We start from the raw sequence: 24692 nt of genomic DNA, 5'->3' as shown, positions 1-24692 counted from the left end.
CCCCAATCCCTCCCAGCATCAGAGTCTTTTCCAATGAGTCAACTCTTCGCATGAGGTGGCCAAAGTACTGGAGTTTCAGCTTCAGCATCATTCCTTCCAAAGAACATCCTGGACTGGTCTCCTTTAGAATGGACTGGTTGGATCTCCTTGCAGTCCAAGGGACTCTCAAGTCTTCTCCAACACCACAGTTCAAAAGCGTCTATTTTATATGCCTCTTATTTCTTTCTTTTTTTTTTTTTTTAAATTATTTATTTTAATTGGAGGCTAATTACTTTACAATATTGTAGTGGTTTTTGCCATATATTGACATGAATCAGCCATGGGTGTACATGTGTTCCCCATCCTGAACCCCCCTCCCACCTCCCTCCCCATCCCATCCGTCAGGGTCATCCCAGTGCACCGGCCCTGAGCACCCTGTCTTATGCATTGATCCTGGACTGGCGATCTATTTTACATATGATAATACACATGTTTCAATGCTATTCTCTCAAATCATCCCACCGTCGCCTTCTCCCACAGAGTCTAAAAGTCTGCTCTTTACATCTGTGTCTCTTTTGCTGTCTCACATATAGGGTCATCATTATCATCTTTCTAAATTTCATATATATGCATTAATATACTGTATTGGTGTTTTTCTAAGTTACTTCACTCTGTATAATAGGCTCCAGTTTCATCTACCTCATTAGAACTGATTCAAATGCATTCTTTTTAATAGCTGAGTAATATTCCATTGTGTATATGTACTGTAGCTTTCTTATCCATTCATCTGCTGATGGACATCTCGGTTGCTTCCATGTCCTGGTTATTGTAAACAGTGTTGTGATGAACATTGGGGTACATGTGTCTCTTTCAATTCTGGTTTCCTTGGTGTGTATGCCCAGCAGTGGGATTGCTGAGTCATATGGGAGTTCTATTTCCAGTTTTTTAAGGAATCTCCATACTGTTCTCCATAGTGGCTGAACTAGTTTGCATTCCCACCAACAGTGTAAGAGGGTTCCCTTTTCTCCACACCCTCTCCAGAATTTATTGTTTGTAGACTTTTTGATGGCAGCCATTCTGACCGTCATGAGATGGTACCTCATTGTGGTTTTGATTTGCATTTCTCTTATAATGAGTGATGTTGAGCATCTTTTCATGTGTTTGTTAGCCATCTGGATGTCTTCTTTGGAGAAATGTCTGTTTAGTTCTTTGGCCAGTTTTTTTATTGGGTCATTTATTTTTCTGGAATTGAGCTGCAGGAGTTGCTTATATATTTCTGAGATTAATTTTTTGTCAGTTGCTTCATTTGCTATTATTTTCTCCCATTCTGAAGGCTGTCTTTTCACCTTGCTTATATTTCCTTCATTGTGCAAAAGCTTTTAATTTAATTACGTCCCATTTATTTATTTTTGCTTTTATTTCCAATATTCTGGGAGGTGGGTCATAGAGGATCCTGCTGTGAATTATGTTGGAGAGTGTTTTGCCTATGTTTTCCTCTAGGATTTTTATAGTTTCTGGTCTTATGTTTAGATCTTTAATCCATTTTGAGTTTTTTTTTGTGTATGGTGTTAGAAAGTGTTCTAGTTTCATTCTTTTACAAATGGTTGACCAATTTTCCCAGCACCACTTGTTAAAGAGATTGTCTTTTCTCCATTGTATATTTTTGCTTCCTTTGTCAAAGATAGGGTGTCCATAGGTGCATGGATTTATCTCTGGGCTTTCTATTTTTTTCCATTGATCTATTTTTCTGTCTTTGTGCCAGTACCATACTGTCTTGATGACTGTAGCTTTGTAGTATAGTCTGAAGTCAGGCAGGTTGATTCCTACCGTTCCATTCTTCTTTCTCAAGATTGTTTTGGCTATTTGAGGTTTTTTGTATTCCATACAAATTGTGAAATTATTTGGTCTAGTTCTGTGAAAAATACCGTTGGTAGCTTGATAGGAATTGCACTGAATCTATAGATTGCTTTGGGTGGTATACTCATTTTCACTATATTGATTCTTCTAATCCACGAACATGGTATATTTCTCCATCTATTTGTGTCATCTTTGATTTCTTTCATCAGTGTTTTATAGTTTTCTATATATAGGTCTTTTGTTTCTTTAGGTAGATTTATTCCTAAGTATTTTATTCTTTTCGTTGCAATGGTGAATGGAATTGTTTCCTTAATTTCTCTTTCTGTTTTCTCATTGTTAGTGATACAAGGGATTTCTGTGTGTTAATTTTATATCCTGCAACTTTACTATATTCATTGATTAGCTCTAGTAATTTTCTTGTGAAGTCTTTAGGGTTTTCTATGTATAGGATCATGTTATCTGCAAACAGTGAGAGTTTTACTTCTTTTCTAAACTGGATTTCTTTTATTTCTTTTTCTTCTCTGATTGCTGTGGCTAAAACTTCCAAAACTATGTTGAATAGTAGTGGTGAGAGTGGGCATCCTTGTCTTGTTCCTGACTTTAGGGGAAATGCTTTCAATTTTTCACCATTGAGGATAATGTTTGCTGTGGATTTATCATATATGACATGTCTATTATTTCTAAGAATGATTTTTCATTGAGAAATATCATTATTTTCATCATTCCAGTTGTCAAACATACCTCACATTTGAGGCCTTTGAAGACTCTTTGGAGTTACTACTTTTTGTTTGTTTTGATACTTCTAATAGGGGAAAGCATGGAGAGAAGGCATATTATCAGCACATTTTTTCTTGGACAATCTGTTAAGAAATTTGGGTAAAAATTAATTGGGGAAATTTAAAATTTCCATATTAAATTATGCTTATGTTTATGTCTACATGGGTACTGATGTATATTTGGGAACATTTTTAATTAGTGTTCGTAGTTTATCTATCATTATGTGGAGCCACATTTCATTCTTTTAAATAATTACAGAATAAACAAATAAAATAAAACTCAGCATTCAAAAAACTAAGATCATTGCATCCAGTCCCGTCACTTCATGGCAAATAGATAGGGAAACAATGAAAGCAGTGACAGACTTTATTTTCTTGGGCTCTAGAATCACTGCAGATGGTCACTCCAGCCATGAAATTAAAAGACACTTGCTCCTTGGAAGAAAAGCTATGACTAACCTAGGCAACATATTAAAAAAGCAGAGGCATTACTTTGCTAACAAAGGTCCATCTAATCAAAGCTATGATTTTTCCAATAGTCATGTATGGATGTGAGAGTTGGGCTATAAAGAAGGCTGAGTGCTGAAGAATGAAGCCTTTGAACTGTGGTATTGGAGAAGACTCTTGAGAGTCCCTTGGACTGCAAGGAGATCAAGCCAGTCAGTCCTAAAGGAAATCAGTCCTAAATATTCATTGGAAGGACTGATGCTGAAGCTCCAATACTTTGGCCACCTGATTCCAAGATTTGACTTATTAGAAAAGACCCTGATGCTGGGAAAGATTGAAGGCAGGAGGAGAAGGGGATGACAGAGGATGAGATGGTTGGATAGCATCATCATCTCAATGGACATGAGTTTGAGCAAGCTGTGAGTTGGTGAAGGACAGGGAAGCCTGGTGTGCTGTAATCCATGGGGTCACAAAGAGTGAGACATGACTAAGCAACTGAACAACAATGACAACAATATTTATTATGGGCTTCCCTGGTGGCTTGGTAAAGAATCTGCCTGCAATGCAGAAGACCTGGATTCAGTCCCTGGGTCAGGAAGATCCCCTGAAGAAGCAAATGGCAACCCATTCTAAATTCTTGCCTGGAAAATCCCATGGACAGAGGAGCCTGGTGGTTATAGTCCATGGGGTTGCAAAGAGTTGGACATGACTTAGTGCCTAAACCACCACCCCCACAATTTATTATATTCAAAAAGACCATGCTCATTCCCTATAGGTTTTTACAGGTCATTGCTATTCTTTGGGGCTAGTGTCACTGATGACCTTGTTCCTAAAGGAAAACAAGATCTTCTGTATGTCGTTCACCTTTTGGTGTGATAAAAAGTAGAACCTCTCTGTATTTACCAAGAACTCTGAGAAAGTTGTTGCATTTGCCTTTCCACATAGTGTTGTTGAAGCCTTGTAGGTGGTGAGATGTTGATTGATTTTGAAAACTTTATCCTGTCTGTTACCTTCATAGTAGTGGTCCCAAAGGCACCCACACTGCTGGACACTGGGTTAGTTGGTTTATGCTCATCACTTAGTCCTCACAACAGCAAGGCCATTTCTATCTTTCTCATTTTATATATGAGGAAACTGAAGGCTCAGAAAACTGAATTCATTTGCCAAGGTGTTAGTGACCAAAGGTCAACCAGAGGGTGTCCATGCCCTCAAGGAGCTTGCTGTACCAGAGGGACAAAGAATTACCATCTGGTGGGCAAAGTTCTCTAGGGAAGTTATGCCAGAGAGCAGAGGACAAGTGGAGTACACTGGGGAAGGCTTTCCAGAAGGGGTGACCATTTTTGTGATCAAGAAGGGGTTCATCACATACAAATAGGGGTGTTTGGGGGAAGCTCTCAGGTGAAGGTCATAATCCACACAAAGTCATGGAATATTTCTTCGTCATTGCCTTCCACTCATATCACCTAGGGAACTTGTTAAAATACCATTTTCTGGGCTTTTAAGCTTTTGTTTGTTAATTCTTTGGAGGAAAGTAGAGGAGTCAGACAAGTACATGAAGAATCCTATCATGGCTTCTGCTTATTTCCCTCAGAAAATAAGTTGATACTGAAAGGAAGCAGTAGAGTAAATCTGCTGAAGCTAGAAATATGAAAACTCATTATTTCCAAAAGGATTTTTAGGAAGATTTTGTGTGTGTTTATGTGTGTGTGTATAAGGATTTGTGTTCTTGTTTGCTTTAGTCACATTGCTCATATGTTCCATTCATTCATTCATTCTTTCAAGTATTTACTGATCCCGTGCCAGGTATTTATAGGATGACACTGCTTACCAAATTGGTCTTATACCTTATATGAAGCCAGATTATTCTTTAAAACATAAAAAGCAAGTAAATTATAATGAATTCTTCTCAAGCAAATGTTTCAGTGTACTTGTCAGATTATTTTATGCTAATAATTGTTATGCATTTTTATCCAAATAGCTTAAAAACTGGGCAAAAGATTAATCTAATTTGAAAAAACTCAATATTGTTTGATTAAAAACAAATGAGATCATTGAGAGTCAAACAGACAGTTTTGGCAGCTTTTCTGTATTTATTTGGACTGCAAACCACTCTTTAATCCGGGGTTCTTTCATGAACAATAATGTATTTGTTATTTGAATATGTTTGTTATTAGTGTATCATAAGTGAATACGGTGTGTTTCAAACCTTTATAGGTTCAATTCCATTCTCTTTCTTCATATACAGCATAAAATATTAATGGTCCAGAGTACTTTGATGAAAGATAGAAGAACATAGTTTTTCATTTGTTGAGTGGGATTTATTTTCCACAATCTTCTTTTGCCTTTGATTTCTCTGATTTCTTTGTGCTTCATCTTGTTTTTCTATGATTGTGATCCCATGGGTTGTGTTTTTTAATAGTTTAATTTTTATATTTGATTTTAAAATATCCTGTGATGTCTCAGAAAATGAAAGAGACACGACATAAGTATTTGCACACTGATTTCCAAAATTGTACACCCATCCTAGGTTCTAGGCTTATTTACAGAGAACAAGTGCTGACCAAAGTAACAAAGAGTATGAATAATGGTAAAAGATTGAGTATTATTAATTACAGACTGCCTTTCACATAGTGCAGGTTCACACAGAAGGGGTTACTTTGCCTATTGCTTTGAGAATGACCTGGAAGATGATTATGCCTTTCAGAATATCGCTATGTGGCTGTTTTGGAGGGAGCCAGCTGATTTCCATATATAGGAATGAACTTAAAAAAAAAAAAACTTAAAAAATAATTAATCCCTGTGTTGACAGAGTAAATTGTCCTCTTGTTTACATGTTTTAAGATGGAAAGGCTGAGTTAACCACACTCGTGTCCATCTGGTTGTTTGCTTTTAACCAGACTACTTTGGCAGTCCTAACTGTGTATTGCCTGCTGCCCAAACAAAAGAGCAGCTCTTTCCCCAGCCTCTATTTTCCTTTCTTTTAGACATGACCAAATTCTCTGGTGGTTGTTATATATGATTGACCTGGATGCTGTTTGCCCCAGGTTTCATATCCAGATAAGGTATAACCTGCCTTGAAGTTAATACTCCATCAGTCATATTAACTGTATGGTGATTCAGACAATATTTTGAAATAGACAAACTCCAGTCTTTAAGTTTTCATAGATAATATTATAGTCACCTCTGAGGTGGTGGTTATTATTATTCTGACTTAACAGATTGGGAAACAGAGATACTTAAAGAGGTGAAGAGATCTTTTTTTTAAGATGCACAGTTGCTCAGAAGTAGCAGGACTCAGATTCCAAACACTCCGTTCTTCTTCCTGGTAACACATTAGATGGGAAGGAAAGAGGAGTGACCTGGAGAATTAGGAGGGCTCGAGAGGTGAAGGAACCAGAGAGACGCTGGCATCAACTTTGCAGCAGTGTTGTCTTTGTCACACCCTTTCTGCCTCCCTGAACTTTTACACTCTGGGTGGACCAGCAATGTCAAAGGAATTACGTGGGAAGTGAAACTTTGTGGAGGTATTGGAAACAACATGTGGCTTAGGAGGTGATGGCTTTTCTTATGAACCTCCTGTTTTGGGGAACCCCTAACTTACTTTCTTTTCCTCTTCAGTATCCATAACTGTATTGTAGTGTACTGAGACAATTTAGTTGAGCTTTACTCTTTTGTGTGTATGCCTGGTTTCATAAAATATTTTTAACAGATAATCCATTCATAAAATTCAAAATACACAAAAGCATCCTATGGTAAAAGTAAGGCTTTGTCCTAGTCTCGACCCTAGCCACCTTGTACCCTTTCCTGGAGATAACCATTTCCTGGATTTGTGGGAATCCTTCGAGGGTCAGTCTCTGCATACAGAAAGCAGTCTCTGCTAGCTTAACTCTTACCTTCTTTAATGCTGAGCCTCTGACATATAACTTTAAACATCTTAAGAAATTACATTGCTCTGAAAAACATTCCTATCACTGAGCTACTCGATTCCAGTGCTGCTGTCATTTTTACCATGATTTTTCTGAGCTTAGGAGAATTCTTAATGTATTTCTTGAAATTGTTGTTATGAGATGCTTGCATGTGTATTATAACCTATAACTATTTTAACCTTTAACAGTATAACTAATTTCACCTACTTAGCCCCCAAAATTTGAGTGGAAGTTGTTAATGTGTTTTTAAGGACAAGAAAAAAAAGAAAACTTGAGGGGTTTGTTTTCCACCTTCCTTTTCTCTAACTGAAAAAATATGTATAAAATGTTATATTTTATAGATTGGTTTCCCATAATATAAACTGGGCTATTTTTGCATTAAAAAAAAAAAACAAAACCCTATTTGTATGAAAGGATCTTGTTAACATTAAAATCATATTTTACAAAAATCTGTTCTTGTTAAAACTAGTAAGAAGACTTAAAACAGAGATCTGCTTTCTCTGTCAAATTTGTTTCTGTCCTTTCATTTACAGCCTCTGAGTTTTAGACTTCATGGGCTTTGGAAGGCAGTTTAAGTGAAAAGCTTGTGATTGCCTTTCAGTTAGAAGACTGGATTTCCAAGTCTTGCTGTTGACTTTGGGTGCATCAGTATTTACTTTTCTGAAGTGGGTAAATTGAAAATGTTTCTCATTGTTACGGAGAAGTGGTCCTGGTTTCCTATCATGTCATATGCAAAGCATTGCAATCAAATGTGGACCTGGCACCCATATAAAAAAACGTGGGAATCCTCTTCAATGGCTACCAGCCTAACAGATCTTCCTTCAGCTACCAATGTCCAGTTGATGTATTTTCTACTGATGCATAGTAAGCTATGACAAACTTGCTCCTGCTGCTGCTGCTAAGTCGCTTCAGTCGTGTCCGACTCTGTGCGACCCCAGACGGCAGCCCACCAGGCTCCCCCGACCCTGGGATTCTCCAGACAAGAACACTGGAGTGGGTTGCCATTTCCTTCTCCAATGCATGAAAGTGAAAAGTGAAAGTGAAGTCGCTCAGTCGTGTCTGACTCTTCACAACCCCATGGACTGCAGCCTACCAGGCTCCTCCGTCCATGGGATTTTCCAGGCAAGAGTACTGGAGTGGGGTGCCATTGCCTTCTCCGATGACAAACTTAGTGGCCTGAAATAGCAGTCCTTTATTATCTCATCATTCCATGTGTTAGAATTCTGGACATAGCTTAGGTGGGTCTCATAGAGCTGCAGTCAAGATCAGCTAGGGCACAGTTTTATCTGAAGCTCAAGGTCATCTTCTAAGCTCATGTTGTTAGAATTCAATTCCATGTGGTTGTAGAATGGTTACTCTTTCAAGGTTAACAGAAGAGTGTCTCTCTGACCTATAGACTCTTTAAGGGCTCACTCAATGGGTCAGGTGCACTCAGGAAAAATTCCCTCTGTAATGACTCAAAGTGAAATTGATGAGGGATCTTAATTACACCTGTAAAATTGCTTCGTCTTTGCATAACCTAATTATGGGAATGACATCCATCACATCCACAAGTCTTGTCCACTCTTGGGATTATAAAAGGTGGATGTATAAGGGAGTGGAAGTCCTGAGAGTCACCTTAGACTCTACCGACCATACTCAGAGCCATGGTATGAGCCATGAAAAAGCTCTTGTATGCGTGGCAGGTAGAAACATCTGTCATAAATGGTGCTTAGAGCTAGAATATACCTTGTGGGTCCTGCACACAGCAAGTACTGGAAAGTGCTCACCCTTGGCTATTCCCTTTCATCCCTGTAAGGTCTGGCTCCTACTTATCTTTCTAGCCTCCTCTTGTTCTGGACTCCTGTGGCTGGACATTGTTTCTCTCATGGTTCTGTGCATGCTTCTTGTCATGGGGCTTTGTACACACTGTTCACACTGCATGGCTGCTTTTCCACCCAATGTCATCTAGTTGACTTTTACCCTTTCTTCAGCTCTCACTTTAGACATCACTTCCTGGCCTCAGTGGCTACTTGTTGTGGAATTAACACTAGGCACAACTGTTATTTAGTGTTTTGTTTTTCTGTAACTCCCACTGTAGTAGAGGTTCTGTGAAGGGCCATAGTATTCTCAGTTGTGATCACTGTGCGTGGCACATGGTAGTTGAATATATGTTGGAAAAAGGCAAGGAGGAGAAAGGAAAATTGGAACCAAATTCCAGTCTTCCTCATTTAGTGCATGACTCATGAAATCAACTGTGTATTTAGTATATTACTGTTGAGCCATATACATCTTAAGTTCATTTTGGAATTCAGCAGGACTTTAAAAGAGTTGAGTGAGAATTTTAGGGAGAGAGTAAAAATGGATAATAGAAATGAAAAAATGGCAGCATGTCTCTAAACCATTCCCAAACTCCTGATGCCTTACTGTTTCTTTGCTGAATTCCATAGAGATTTTAAAAAGTCCTTAAAATCACCATAACCTAAGTGTATTTTCATGTGGTGGTAGCTGTAGTATGTTTCATACTTATAGACTTAGTGATAACCTTAATATAATTTTTAGTAGATCTTTCACCAATTATGACTTCAGATTTCCTAGTTGCTGTCATTTTGACAGGATTACATACTTCCTTTTGTGACATCATATAAAACACACTTTAAAATTGGTTTTGAGTTTTCTACAGTGGCTCTGAAAACTATTCTGTGACTGCTTCTAACTTGCTCATGGAGAGTAAGGTGCTCTGCCCTTTAAAATGATTTTTCCCTGCTCTGCTCTGATATTTCACTTACAGGAATGAAATCATGATGATGCCTATCATCTTGACATGTCTTAGAATCAAAACATTCTTATCTCCTCTGAGGCTTCTAATAGAATTGTTTCATGGAGTTAAAAATAAAGGTAGGTATTCCAAGTGGAAAGTTGGAATGCATCATTAAAAACTGCAGAAAAGCAATGATTTGAAATAGAAGTTACCAACGTCTGTTTAGGGTCTCTTTTATTTGCCGCCTGAGTTTGGCCTCTGCAAAATTGAAAGTATGTCTGTATGTGTGATACATCACTCTATGAAGATACAGGAATCTCTGTGCATCTATTTATTAGTTTTAAATGACCATCATGTGACAATTAGAAGCAGTCTTATTGGGCTTTGATCAGAGATGTCTCTTTCAGTCTCTTTAGAAGTTGGCACAACTGGTTTTTAGGATCAAATGTTTTAGGTTCTCTTTTTGACAGGTATCTCACCTTGAGAACTAATGTGTGTTTGCCTTAGAAATCTATCTGCCAGAGAAGCTCACATTTTACTAGGGCTGATGTAATAATAAAGGTGAACAAAGTACCTTGGTATGTTCGTGAACTTGAGTGTCTCCTTCACTGAGATGAGCTTATTTACCCCAGAGTCATCTAATTATGCTTCCAGTTGCTTGGTGGTTAAAGGGTTGTGTATCTGTTTATCTGCAAACATGCTTGGGCATCAACTAGCTGATGTTTAGCACATGAGGCAGCCCCCTGATACCCTGAGAATGTCTGGGCATTCTCTATGCCATACGTGGAGCCAGCAGAGGGATCAGATTTAAAAATACAGTTGGAACTTTTGATATTTAGGGTTTGGGTGACTGCAGTGTGGCTACCTGGATGAGGCTGTGAATGCAAGGTAACAACTTCAAACCTCTAGAGGCAAGACCACATTGAAGTGCTAAATGCAGAAGCCAGGGTCATATTTTCAGGCATCTAGACAGAGAGCTTGTGTGCCTTGGGACCTGTGGATTGGATAGTTGAAAAGATTCTCAGTCATTGGAAGAATGAAGTGAAAGGGGACTAGATTTGGAATTAGATCTGGAATCAGTTCCCTCCTCTGCCACTTCTAGTTACTCAGCTCTCACTCAGTGATTTCTTTCCAAAGCCTTGGTTTCGTCTTCTGTAAAACGCAGGGGTGCTGAACCTGAATGTGCCTTAGAATTGCCAGGGCTGCTTGTGAAATACTCAGATGCTCCAGTCCCACCGCAGACCAAGGGAAACAATTTTCAGTGGGCAAGGCCCAGGCATCTGTGTATTTTGTTAATTTTTATTGTGGTAAAATATACAAAGCATAACATTTACCATCTTAAAGTGTGTAGTTCAGTAACATTAAATGCATTGTTATGCAATCTTCACTGCAATATTTTTCTAGAACTTTTTCCATCATCCCAAACTGAAGCTGTATACTTATTAAGCAGTAACTCCTCATTCTCCTTTTCCTGCAGCCCCTGGTAACCTCTATTCTAGTTTTTGTCTCAGCGAATTTGCCTATTCTAGGTACCTCTGTATGCTATGCTATGCTAAGTCACTTCAGTCGTGTCCGAGTCTGTGCGACCCCATAGACGGCAGCCCAACAGGCTCCCCCGTCCCTGGGATTCTCCAGGCAAGAACACTAGAGTGGGTTGCCATTTCCTTCTCCAATGCATGAAAGTGAAAAGTGAAAGTGAAGTCGCTCAGTCGTGTCAGACTCCTAGCGACCCCATGGACTGCAGCCTACCAGGCTCCTCCGTCCATGGGATTTTCCAGGCAAGAGTACTGGAGTATAAGTGGAATCATAATATTTGTCCTTTTGTGTCTGGTTTATCTCACTTAGTACGATGTCTTCAAGCTTCATTTATGTTGTAACATGTATCATAATTTCATTCTTTTAAAGGCTGAATTATATTCCATTGTCTATATACACCATATTTTTTTTTATCCATTCATCCATCAGTGGACATTTGGGTTGTTTCCACTGGGTATCCATATTCTGAATCAGCCCTCACATGATGGTCAACAACTTTGAAGGTTACTGGAATGATTGTTCCCCTGGTTAAATTATGAGTTTGTGTATGCCAGGTTTAGGTGGAGGAGGGTGAGATATAATGTCATCACTGTGAGATATCATTTCTCACTTAGCTAAATGGCAAATACATATTCATATAATGTATAGCATGGGCTTCCCTGGTGGCTCAGTGGTAAAGAATCTGCCTGCAATTCTGGAGACCCAGCTTCGATCCCTGGGCTGGGAAGATCCCCTGAAGTAGGGCATGGCAACCCACTCCAGTACTCTTGCCTGGAGAATTCCATGGACAGAGGAGCCTGGCAGGCTATAGTCCATAGGGTCACACAGAGTCAGACATGACTGAAGCGACTAAGCAGCAGAAACAATGTATAGCATGATAACCCCAAATGTTGGAAAAGATATGGAAAATCTCTTATATGTTGCTGGTGACTATGCTAAATGTTTCAGCCACTCTGGAAATCAGTATGGCAGTTTCTTATAGAATTAAATATACACTTACCATATAACCCAGCAATTGCACTCTGAGCTATGTATACCTTAAAGTGAAAACCTTTCACTCAAAATCCTGTACTTAAATGTTCACAGCAGCTTTCATTGTAATAGGCAAAAAAAACTGGAGGCTACCATCAGTGGGGGAGTGGTTAAACAAACTGGTACATCCATACCACGGAATACTGCTCAGCAATAAAAAGGAACAAAACATTGATCCATGAAGCTACATGGATGGATCTCAAAGGAATTATTCTCAGAGAAAAGAACCCACATAAAAAGGCTACAGAGTGATTTATGCAACATTCTTTTTAAAAGTATAACATTCTTGAATAACAAAATTACATAGATGGAGAGCTGATTCCTGGTTGTCAGGGCTTAGGGATGGAGGCTGTAAGTGGAGTGAGTGGAGTTATAAGTGAATAGCTTGAGAGGCCTTGTAGTGATAGAGCAGTTCTGTATGTTGACTGGTTACACAAATTTACACGTATGATTCAACTGAACAGAACTACACACACACACACAAATGAGTGCATGTAAAATCGGTAAAATCTGAAAAAGCTCAGTGGACCACATCAGTGTCAAGCAATGTGTTCCTTGATCCTGATAGTGCACTATTGTGACCCAAGACATTAACTGGGAGAGACCGGGTGGAGGGTGGGTGTAACCTTCCTGTAGATTTTTTGTACCTTCCTGTGTATCTATAATTATTTCAAAATATAAATGAGAAAAAGGGAGATGGTAAGATATTCTAACAGTATTTTTACAGTGAGCCCTAAACATCCTATCTAATCAACCATGAAGGTTGCATCTGTGCAATATGTAACTCAAAGTATAAAATGATGCAGGGCAATATATTGGTCCCACAAATGGCATTTCAAATGTGTGTTGAATGTAACTCACTCTTTATGCTCATCAAAGAGATTTTTACTGATGTCTTTGAAATTATGTTCAGGAAACTGAGGATTCCATTCATGACTTCTCCCTGTGGCTGCCATAACTTATGAGACTGTTGGTTGTTTTCTTGTATTCAAATAAATTTTATTTTCTTACACTGCTCCTGTGTACTCCAATTCATGAACTATGTTCCTGTTTTGGGAAATACATGACTTGGACCTGAGATGTTTGATTTTTGTTGTTGTTGTTGTTCAGTTGCTAAGTTATGTCTGATTCTTTGCACCCTGATGTACTTCAGCATGCCAGGCTTTCCTGTCCTTCACTATCTCCTGGGGTTTACACGAATTCATACCTATTGAGTTGGTGATGCTATCTAACCATCTCATCATTGGACTTTACTTTCACCACCAGACATATCCACACCTGAGCGTCATTTCCACTTTGGCCCAGCCACTTTTCTTTCTGGAGCTATTAGTAATTACCCTGTGCTCTTTCACAGTAGCATATCAGACACCTTCTGACCTGGGGACTCATCTTCGGGTGCTATAGCTTTTTGTCTTTTCACACCGTTCATGAGGTTCTCATGGCAAGAATACTGGAGCGTTTTGCCATTTCCTCCTTCAGAGGACCTTGTTTTGTCAGAACTCTTCGCTATGACCCATCTGTCTTGGGTGGCTCTGCGCGGCATGGCTCATAGCTTCACTGAGTTACACAGCCCTTTTGCCACAACAAGACTGTGATCCATGAAGGGGATTTGATCTTTTGAGCCCTTGTTATTTGTGGCTTCATCATGTCAAAAGGCCTGAGACACAGCATGGTTCATAGCTAGAGGTAAAGGCATTTAGAACAGAGTAAACATAAATCCACAGAATAGGCTCTTGCTTCTTCCAATTTTACTCTATAATACTGGTTTTCAGACATCACTGGAACATGATGTTAAAGGATCATGTAAATGAGCAAGTGAAAGGCAGCATGTCATCCTCTCCAGGAATGTTATTTCTGCTCTGGGAGCTACTACTTTCTGAGTTTCTTCCATGCATCTGGCAGGACCCTGTGAATAAATGGAACGTGGACTTTGGACTCAAATAAAGAGTGGCTGTGTGACCTGGACAGAGTAATTTAGCTTTTCTGAATATTGGATCATCATTTTTTTTTTTTAATTATTTTTATTAAAAGAAAATCCATCCTAAACCCTCCTCCCTCCTCCCTCCCCATACCATCCCTCTGGGTCGTCCCTGTGCACCAGTCCCAAGCATCCAGCATCGTGCATTGAACCTGGACTGGCATCTTGTTTCATACATGACATTTCACATGTTTCAATGCCATTCTCCCAAATGTTGCCACCCTCTCCCTCTCCCACAGAGTCCATAAGCCTGTTCTATACATCAGTGTCTCTTTTGCTGTCTCGTATACAGGGTTATTGTTGCCATCTTTCTAAATTCCATATATATGCGTTAGTATACTGTATTGGTGTTTGTCCTTCTGGCTTACTTCACTCTGTATAATAGGCTCCAGTTTCATCCACCTCATTAGAACTGATTCAAATGTATTCTTTTTAATGGCTGAGTAATACTCCATTGTGTATATGTACCACAGCTTTCTTATCCATTCATCTGCTGATGGATGGATCATCATTTTAAAAAGTAGAGGTAAAATATTATCTGCCCTAGAGTGCTTTTTATAAAAATAAAATTAAATTGTATATGAAAATTCCAAGTACGGTGCCTCACCTATAATAATTATGCAACAACTTAAATTTTCTCTTTCTCTCTTGTTGGAGGGTTGTTTATGTAATATTTCTGAAAATATTTTTGGAACTCATCTTTGGAAATGACTTCTAGTGACATTTTCCTGCATTAGAAAACCACACTTATGACTTCACAGGATAATCTCTGCAGGTTTTTCTTCTTTTTTCATTTTTGCTCAGTATGAGCTCAGAATAGTTCTTTGTTTTTGCCTTGTGAGAAACAATGGATATTGGCTATTTGACAGTCGGATATGGTGGGCAGCATGGCTGCTGCAATACTGACTCAGCCTAGAGGTAGAAGCACTCCCATGTTTAGAAGTGTTTATTCCCTGAAAGGAAAGCTATAATAGACAGTATATTAAAAAGTAGAGACATCTCTTTGCCAACAAATGTCTGTCTAGTCAAAGCTATGGTTTTTCTAGTAGTTGTGTATGGATGTGAGAGTTGGACCATAAAGAAAGCTGAGTGCCAAAGAATTGTTGCTTTCGAACTGTGGTGCTGGAGAAGACTCTTGAGAGTCCCTTTGACTGCAAGGAGATCAAACCAGTCAACTCTCACAATAACAACAATGATAAGACCAGGTCAGATGCAGGAGTGATGGGTGATGTGGCTCATATTAAATAGTTGTTGCAGGCATTTTTGTCCTTAATGCATTGCATATTTCTTTTATAGTACCAGTTATATTAAAAGTTTGAAATTGTGTTTTATCAAATAGAAACGTAATTTGTTTGTGACTCACAGACTCTGTTCTGTTACCTTAACATCAGTGCCAGATACTGTATGTATTACAATGTTATAGTCATGAGACAGGTTCTATAAACCACAGTGTCATCACTTCACAGTCTTCAGTAAGCACATAGATTAGAAATCCAAGCAAATCACATGGAGATTTTGCTTTCCTTTATACTGGTGAAGTGAGTTGAGTTTACAAGTCATCTGTATGTACCTGATATTTCTGTGTATTTAGGGTTTTATTCAGAAATCATCAAAAATTAAGTTACATAGCTTTCCACCATTTCTTTCTCTATTGTTAATTATTTTATTTCAATCATGTTTTTAATTCATAATTGGAAAACAAAACAAAAAAGCTATGGAAAATACTATTGTGACAGGGGGCACGCACCACTCTTCAAGAACTCAGTTCATGGGTCTGAATCTTTCTCTTGGGATTGAGGAAATGGTTTGACTATAAAATTCCCATTAGCTAAAAATAAGCAAAATTGCCTGCAGGATTCATTGTAGGTACAGCCTTGAAGAGTAATAAAAGCCTGTTTTAAATGAACTCCTAAGGACAAGATTTAAGCCCTAGAATGGCTAGTCAGGTTTTATGTTTATCCCTTTTGATTATACTTCCATATGTTCCTGGAGAGCAGTATCTGAAAAATGGTTCATTAAATAAATTGTATTGGGCTGAAGTAATTTAGGGATTATTGACCAAGTCCAGGGAGTGGGGCTACCAGATCAGGTGACCTGGAAACAGCAAAGAATGGCAGACCTATCTGCTCCGCTTCCCTGTACCAGGTAGGAATGAACTGATTTCAAAGACTCCACGGTTGGTTTCTTTTAAATAAATATGGCAGTTTGCATGCTGCTCCCTACCTCCAAAATAAATAAATAAATAAAAATAAACCAGTAACTTGGAGGACTAAAGTGGGTTTTGGAAAGAAAAGGCATCCTTCTGAAAGTGAGGTGTGCCAGTATGGGAGAAGGGGGCTGAGGATGTGTTGATATGCTTCTCATTGCTAAGGGTGTGTAAGTGCTGGGCTGCTCAAGGACTTTTCTCCACTGCGTTTGGCTCAGGCTGACCTGGGCCGTGGGGGAATGGGCATGGGGATTGGTATTAGAAGAGACAGACTTTGGCATCTGAGTTGCTCCAGGAAAACTTTGTTGTTTCTGGAGGTGGAATAGTGACTCGAAGTGGTCTACCTGCCAAAGGGGAAAACAGGACATCCAAGGAATGTCATCCTTTCTCCATTTCTTTTTCCTTGCGGTTTGCAGGAATAGTTTGTATATTGATGTTTACTCTATATTATTGGTGAAATGCGACATTGATTAAGTACCATAAGTACCTTGAAATAGATGTTTGAGAGGCCAAGTCTTCCTGGAGGAGCACTGGAACTTACCCTGAGTGGGGAAGTTTCTAGGAAGGCCTCTCAGAGGCTGTGACCTTGAGTTAAGTCTGGAAAGAGAAGTTAGCCACACAAGGAAGGAGAGCCTGGGTGACTTTTGTGTCCTTGTGAGGATAATGGAAATGAAGGGAAATGGATGAGGTCTGGGATTTTTAAGAAGGGGCCAGCATTTGCGAAATCATAGGGTAACATTATTTGGTGATTTTTGGGAGAAGTGTGGGGCGTTTCGGAGCAGCAGATAAGAGAACAGAGAAGTGAGTCAAGGCCAGATCTGAGAGTTTGCATATGCTAAGTTTGAATTTTATAGTAAAGGTCAATGATTTTCAATCCTGGCCACACATTAGATTCTTCTTCTGCTTCCTACTTCCAGAGACTCTGATCCAGTTGGTCTAGAGAAGAGAGATTGGAGATAAAGTACCAGTATGTACTTCAGCCAGGCTAAACCATCAGTCACTGATAAGAGTTCAAGAGTGTGAATGAGATAATAACTGGATTTGAAAGAGCACACACTGGTAGTTGTGTAGGAGGGTGCCTGGAAAAGGATCCCATCCCAGCCATAAGCAGTCAGTTAGCCTGCTGTAATAGTCCAGATGAGGAACACCTAGCAGCTTAAGTTGAGGCAAGAGAAGAGGTAATGGAAAGGCAATTGTATGAGAACATCTGGAAAAGTGGGGTGGTGGGGAGTGATGGACAAAGGAAAATGTGGTCGACTTGCTACAGACAAGTCTTCTAAGATAAGGGCTGAGTGTCCCCTTGGATTGGACACATGTAGGCAGCTACAGCTGAAGAGAGTGATGTTTCAGTGGGCTAATGAAGGCAGGAGCCAGATAGCCTTGGTTGAAGAACTTGAACTTATTTAAAGAAGCATTCAAGTTTATTATGATCAGGTAACCCCAGAGACCTAGTTCCAGGAATCAGGGGAGAAGACTGGAAAGGTAGGTTGGGGCCATGTAGCTAGGCCCTTGGGTGCTGGGAGTAAGTTATTGGTAATGATAAGATCTGTAGGCTAATGTTAATGTGAAAAAAGAGAGGATTAAAACTAGAAGGATGAGACTGGGTGTAGCTAAGATTCATTAGGTGGCCAGTGCTTTATTTGTTCATGGTCCTGATGATTTTTAACAGCTATTTTAATGACAGAATGATGAAAATGTGTGGCATTCTCTCTCCCTTGGGATAATGTGGCTTCCAAAAAAGGTCACAACTAATAAGAAAAATGAGTTTTATCACTTCATTATGGATTCAATTTATTTATGTGCTTCAACCTAGACAGCATATTAAAAAGCAGAGACATTGCTTTGCCAACAAAGGTCCGTCTAGTCAAAGCTATGGTTTTTCCGTAGTCATATATGGAAGTGTGTTGGACTATAAAGAAAGTTGAGTGCTGAAGAATTGATGCTTTTGAACTGTGTTGTTGGAGGAGACTCTTGAGAGTCCCTTGGACTGCAAGGAGATCCAACCAATTCATCCTAAAGGAGATCAGTCCTGGGTGTTCATTGGAAGGACTGATGCTGAAGCTGAAACTCCAATACTTTGGCCACCTGATGCGAAGAACTGACTCATTGGAAAAGACCCTGAAGCTGGGAAAGCTTGAAGGCAGGAGGAGAAGGGGATGACAGAGGATGAGATGGCTGGATGGAATCACTGACTCAATGGACATGAGTCTGAGTAGGCTCTGGGAGTTGGTGGTGGACAGGGAAGCCTCAAGTGCCACAGTCCGTGGGGTCGCAAAAAGTCGGACACGACTGAGCGACTGAACTGAAACTGAAACTGAACTGTTTCCGTTGCCGTGTTGTTTTCCTCGTTGACTGGGCCAAGCTTCTCCTCAATAGTGTGTGTTTAAAAAAATGCTCTGAAATTCTTCCTCACCCTGAAAATATTTAATATAAAAAGCTGAAATAAATGCACAAGTACCATATAGCTAGTTTAGGCTTGTTTTTGTACTATTTTAGTTTTGGGAAGAAAAACCATCTTGGGCTTCGTGTGACGGTTTAGATCAGGGTTTCTGAACATTGGCACAGTTGACGTTGTGAACTGGTTGGTTCTTTGTTGTGCGTTGTGGAGTGTTAGCAGCATCTCTGACTCCTGTGTGGTAGAACCAGTTAAGCACCTTTATCCCCAGCCTGTGACATCTAAAAATATCTCCTAACATTATGAAAAGTCCTCTGGTTGGATATTATAAGGGGAAGGCAAAATCATGCTAGATTGAGAGCTGCAGGTTTAAAAATAGTACAGTGACTTTATCAGAAAATAACCACTCTTCCTGCTACTATATAGGTGGTTTTCATGATGCTCTTGGAGTCTGAAAGGCTTTTTATCTCCAGAAGAAAACTAATGAATGTTTATAAATCCCCTTCTCGAACATTTATTTTAAAATATTTGAAGAAGAGGAAAAATGACTTTACTGGTTGCCTAACCATTTGTCTGTTGCCCAGCTTGTCCACTCTTTCGTTAAGTTCCTGGATATTCTATCATTTAATTTAAAAGGACAGAGTTGATTTTTTTCCTGGGCCGTTAAGTCCTCAATACAAAAGACCTTACGAATTAGAAAGTGCTCAAATAATATTGTGAGTTTAGACCTGGATGTGAAAAGGTGGATTTCACGCAGGACCAGGTTTTAGTGTTAGTTTCACACCTAATGGCTTCTAATTTTGAGTAAACCACTTTAATCTTGTTTGTGCAAATTTTCTTACATGTAAATGAAAGAGAGAAAGTTTATTATCTGCTATTTGAGTTCTAGTTCTAAATGTCTAAGATTGAAATCTTTTGATTGTTTCTTTGGGCTGTTCCCCCATCCCATGACACATCCCTCAATGCAGAGCAACTCAAAATGCGCTCTGTAAGTCTCCATTGGTCCAGAAATGACAATGCTGAGCTACAGTGAGAAAAGTACAGACTCAGAGAGTAAGCAACTAGAAATGTGTCTCATGATTCTACTAAGTAATTCTATACCCGTTACATATAGTAATAAAAATTATATTTTGCCAGCCTTTTAAAATTAATTTTTATAGTAATCTATTTTTATTATATTTTATGAATGTATTGGCCCACAGTGAATTAGAAAAACAAAAACAAAACAAACCTTTCCATAGAAGTGGTTTGAGAAACACTGCCTTGATGTACAATGGACAATTTTTTTTGTCTTTCTTTCTACTCTGGCCAATAATAGATATTTAATATATTCCTCCTCTGGGGTTTCAAGGGGCAAGATGTTGCCAGTCTGCCCTACTAGCAGTATAAAGTTGGTGGCAAAAGAAATTTTATTATAAAGAAGTTTGCCTTACAGAGAATAGGAAGTAATTCTGGAGTAAGTCTGAGACTCTTTTTGATTGTATGTATATGTGAGTCTTCACATAGCTCATGTTAGTGTCTTGCATTAAGATGGCATGTTTATCTTAGAACATGAACCCCAAGAACAGTGAAAATAGCCTTTTTAAAATTATCTGATTCCCAAGAATCCCTTACATCTGAAATCGACCTAGGATGCTTAGTCTACTGGAGTTGCCAAAACCAGCCAATGCTGTTGAGGGTACGTGAAGAATAAAAAGATATAGCTTTTACTTTTGAAAGAGATTAATACTGATATTTTTGAATCTATTCAATCATTCTGACTCATCCAACATTTGGGAACATCTATTATATGGACTCAGATGTGGTAGACTCACATGTTAACAAGGGCAGTTAAGCTGGTCATAATTTGATCTTGGTCTTTATATGTTAAACTAGTGGAGGAGCCAGCCTTCATTTTGAGTTATTTGAGGCTTAAAACATGGCTGGGTTCCCTGCACTGTGGACCACTGTGCCAATACCTTGTATCCCATCCTGGGTGGAATAATCTAGAGACTTCTGCCCTACTCCTCGAAGTCCTTTACATATGGCCTGGCATTGTTCGGGAACAGTCTCTTGGCCTGCAGTTCCTGCCTGGTGTATATGGGCTTACAGTGCACTTCCTCCTGCGAAGTAAAAAAGGCAATCTCTTTGCCTGCCCTATTAGAATCATAAAATCACTCTTTCTTTTAGTTTTTTTTTTTTTAATCCAGAGGATGAAAATGTATAACATATTTGGAAACTCTACTGGCAGACTTGGCAGGCGTTTCATATTTACTTGGACTTAACTTGAATTGGATTTGGTTCTCTGATTTCCCCACCTCCACCTCTCGGAACAAGTTATTTATTATCCGAGTGAGTCTGTGGTAGTGAATCAGACATGCACATGGCACGTCTATTGTTAAGTGTGTTTGTTCCGTAAGATTTATGCTAGCCCAAATAGTTTTATATTGGTTTTCATTGTTGAAAATTTACTGTATTCATTCTGGGTTTGGCGTTAAGTATTTGCAGTGTGCTAGGCGTCCCTGTGGTTGAACATTTTATCGCTGTAACACTTCATGCAAAGGAAATTAAAAAATATATAGTGAAAGCATTTCCCTAATATGTTTCCAATCAGCTGTGTACTTTGGTAATTTGATTTGTAGGAACTAGAGAGAAGAGTGTTACTGAGCCCTTTTCAATCATTCATCATTCTCTGGGAATTTGAATCATGGTTCTGAGTTTATGAAAATGTCTATTGAAGTTTTCCTAAGTGTTTATTATTATGTTTGTATTGAAGGTTTTTTTTTTTTTTTTTTAAGTTACCACTGCAGTATCCAAAAGAATTCAGGGAAGGAGGCGAGTCTTCTTTTTGTATCTTGGATAAGAAAAATTGTGAATTGAGGTGGAATGGGTTGACGGAAGCCAGTCACTGGAACAGAGGCAGACCATTTTATATCTGCATTATCCCATCTGTGTGTTCCTACTGCTATATGCTTTGGGCTAAGCAGTAGGGCTGTACTTGGTAAATCCCATTTGCTTGGCATACTCCTGATAATCCAATGTGCATTTACTAGAGACATAGCCGGGTTCATCTTCCCCTGAAACGTAACTCACAAGGTAGAAGGCATTATTTGGACAAACTAAATTAAGATCTAGGTTGTGATCCTTGCACCATTATTTATTTGGCTCTTTCTACAGAGGCTTAAACGTGTTTCCTTTTTTGAGACTCTCTGGCCTTTGACTTCTGTTTTTGCCAGTGAATGAGCATGACTTCTGTTTTGGCTAGTGAATTGACATGGGATAATCCATACATCGTCTAGTTTCAGATTTCCTTAATCTAGTTCACCACTTAAAAGTAAAATCAAAGTGAAAAATGAAATCATAGCTCTTAAAGCTGGAGGCAAGGCTTGGAAGGTTTCATCTTTTGAAGACAGTAGCTTGTCAGGAGTCATATGGGTATAGAATTTTGTGATCATTTTTTATATTTTAATTTTCTTGCTTTTGCTTCTTGCCGTGTTTTACATTTCACTCTTGACCTTCAGCAATCTTAAGTTCATTTAGTCTTGTGTAAAATCCCCTTTCACAGTGATGTTTTGAGTCCTGGTCCTCTTCATACTTACTAGGTATAAATAAAGTCACGAGGTTATGCATTTTGGCTTAAAGAGTTCATCAATCCATGGTTTTTCATTTGAAAATATAATCTGTGAGGTTAATCTTTTTGGTAGTCAAAGAATTAATGTAAGTAAAAAGCCAAGTGGATACTTAGAAGGCTTAGTTGTGTTTAGAGGAAAATAGCCAAGGAGCATGGTGTTTCCTACGATCACTAGTTCTGGCTTAGAAGACGTAACTTCTTTTGCTTCAAAGATAAATGAAACTCACATTCATTCTTGGCCTTTCTTCCTGCCTCTGTGTTTCTTCTAGGTTGTACCTATGATGGAAGTACCTACAACAGCTCCTTCAAATGGCAGAATCCTGCTGAACCCTGTGTCCTGCGCCAGTGCCAGGTAAAGTCCATCTATTTTACTTTCCAGTGACAGGAAATCCATAAAGTCCTTTTCAGAAACCCTTTCCAGAACACAGAACAAACACAGAACAAAACTCCAAAGAAACAAGCAAAAAATGAGAAACGAATGAAAAACCAACTCTATCCTTGTCTATATTTATTGTGACATTCACCATAACAAGACAGGTACAGGATAGTTATTGCATGGGTCTTACTTCCAGAAGCACACAGCAGAATTGTTCACCGTTGTTAAATTGTGCCTGGAAAAGCTCCGAGAAGATGCATATGCCCTTGGGGAAAATTCATGTCTTCCTGTTGAGTCAGCTTTGCAAAACACAAATTCTTGTTAGCAGAAAGAGGTATTGTTAGAGGATATATGTTTTCCTTTTTCTTTCTTTTTTTTATTTAGAAACATTTTGAACTGAAGCCTGTCTGTAAACTGTATTAACCAAAGCAGTTAGGACATTGTGATTTCCATGATTTCAACCCTACCGATTTAAGAACCACCAGTTCAGCTCCTAAGGAGCCCACTGTGCCTGGTGCTTGCTCAACTCTGAAAAGTGCACCGTTTCCACGTGATTCTAATCGTTACACGTCTTTAACACAGGCAAGATAAACTAAAGGGGAAATGAAGAATCAAAATTTTCTAACTTATTTTCTTTAAAGAAATACTCTGTTAAAAAAATGCTCATCTAATGTTGACATAATTTAAAATTTTTTCTCTGTAGAGAAGAGAAAATGCTAATCATTTTACCCCAGGTTCATTTCACTGTCCAAAGATATGCTGTTGCATTTAAAGGAGAAAGCAGTTAGTATAATAATGTGTATTTCTCTCTGATGTTATCTCAAATATATTGACGTTTAGCTTATTGAAATATGAATCTTATGGAATCATGTTCTTATTATAAGCCCACAGCGGGCATGTTCACTCATAAGATCTTCAGTTACTTATTCAGTTAAATATTCAATTTATTTATGTAGTAATCTAAATTATTTATGAAAATAAGCAGTAGGTAGAATAGATATGAACAATAGATTAATTGATTCAGTGAATATTTGTTGAATTTTTTTATCTGGGTTATACATTCAGTCAGCTTCATGGAACCAAATGATGATGATAATGACTTTTAACAACATCAAAGCCCACGCTCATTCTAAATTTGCCCCACCCCATCACCACCTGCTTCTTGACTGATGCAATTTCCAATTTTTGACAGAGACACTCTGAAAGCAACAGCCGCTTGCCTTTTGGAGTGGACTATAACATTTGTATACAATAGTCAGAGGTCTTGAAGATCCTCAAGTTGCATGAACCAGTGGTGAATTTTGCTGCCTTTGTTTGAATTAGATGGGAGGGAATTTATCCCAGTATTATCTGGGAGGGAATATTCTGTTGAATGAATAACATATCAAGCCATCATCATTTGTGAACACTGAAAATCCTATTGCTTATCAGCTTTGGTAACTAGTCACTCACGAGGGCCCAGAGATAATATATAGGAATATCAAATTATTATTGAAAGAGATCTTAAAGACCAACAGACTTAGGAGTCAGGAAGTGCTTAACTTTAGGATGAAGCACCAAGGATGAACTTTGCCTTTTAATTTTTCTCCTTTTATAATACTTTGCCTAAGCCCTGTTGCTACTGCTTAGTCACTTCAGTCGTGTCTGACTCTGCGACCTTAAGGACTGCAGCCTGCCAGGCTTCTCTGTCCATGAGATTCTCCAGGCAAGAGTACTAGAGTGGGTTGCCATGCCCTCTACCAGGGGATCTTCCCGACCCAGGGATTGAACCCTGTTCTTCTACATTGTAGGCAGATTCTTTACTGCTGAACCACCAGGGAAAATATCATTTTAC

At 38.8% G+C, this 24692-nt stretch overlaps 1 protein-coding gene across 2 annotated transcripts in view; it reads left to right on the top strand.

The window, feature by feature from the left end:
- Positions 1–24692, top strand: part of BMPER (BMP binding endothelial regulator) — a 252730-nt gene that overhangs the window by 40679 nt on the left and 187359 nt on the right. For both annotated transcript variants that reach the window (XM_059885635.1, NM_001077997.1), the window contains 1 exon segment: positions 22752–22834. In XM_059885635.1, the coding sequence (XP_059741618.1) occupies positions 22752–22834 (83 nt within the window).

The sequence above is a fragment of the Bos taurus genome, chromosome 4 (assembly GCF_002263795.3).
Source record: "Bos taurus isolate L1 Dominette 01449 registration number 42190680 breed Hereford chromosome 4, ARS-UCD2.0, whole genome shotgun sequence".
NCBI lineage: Eukaryota > Metazoa > Chordata > Mammalia > Artiodactyla > Bovidae > Bos > Bos taurus.
Note: the sequence above shows the minus strand (reverse complement) of the source record. Positions and strands in the feature narration are given on the sequence as shown.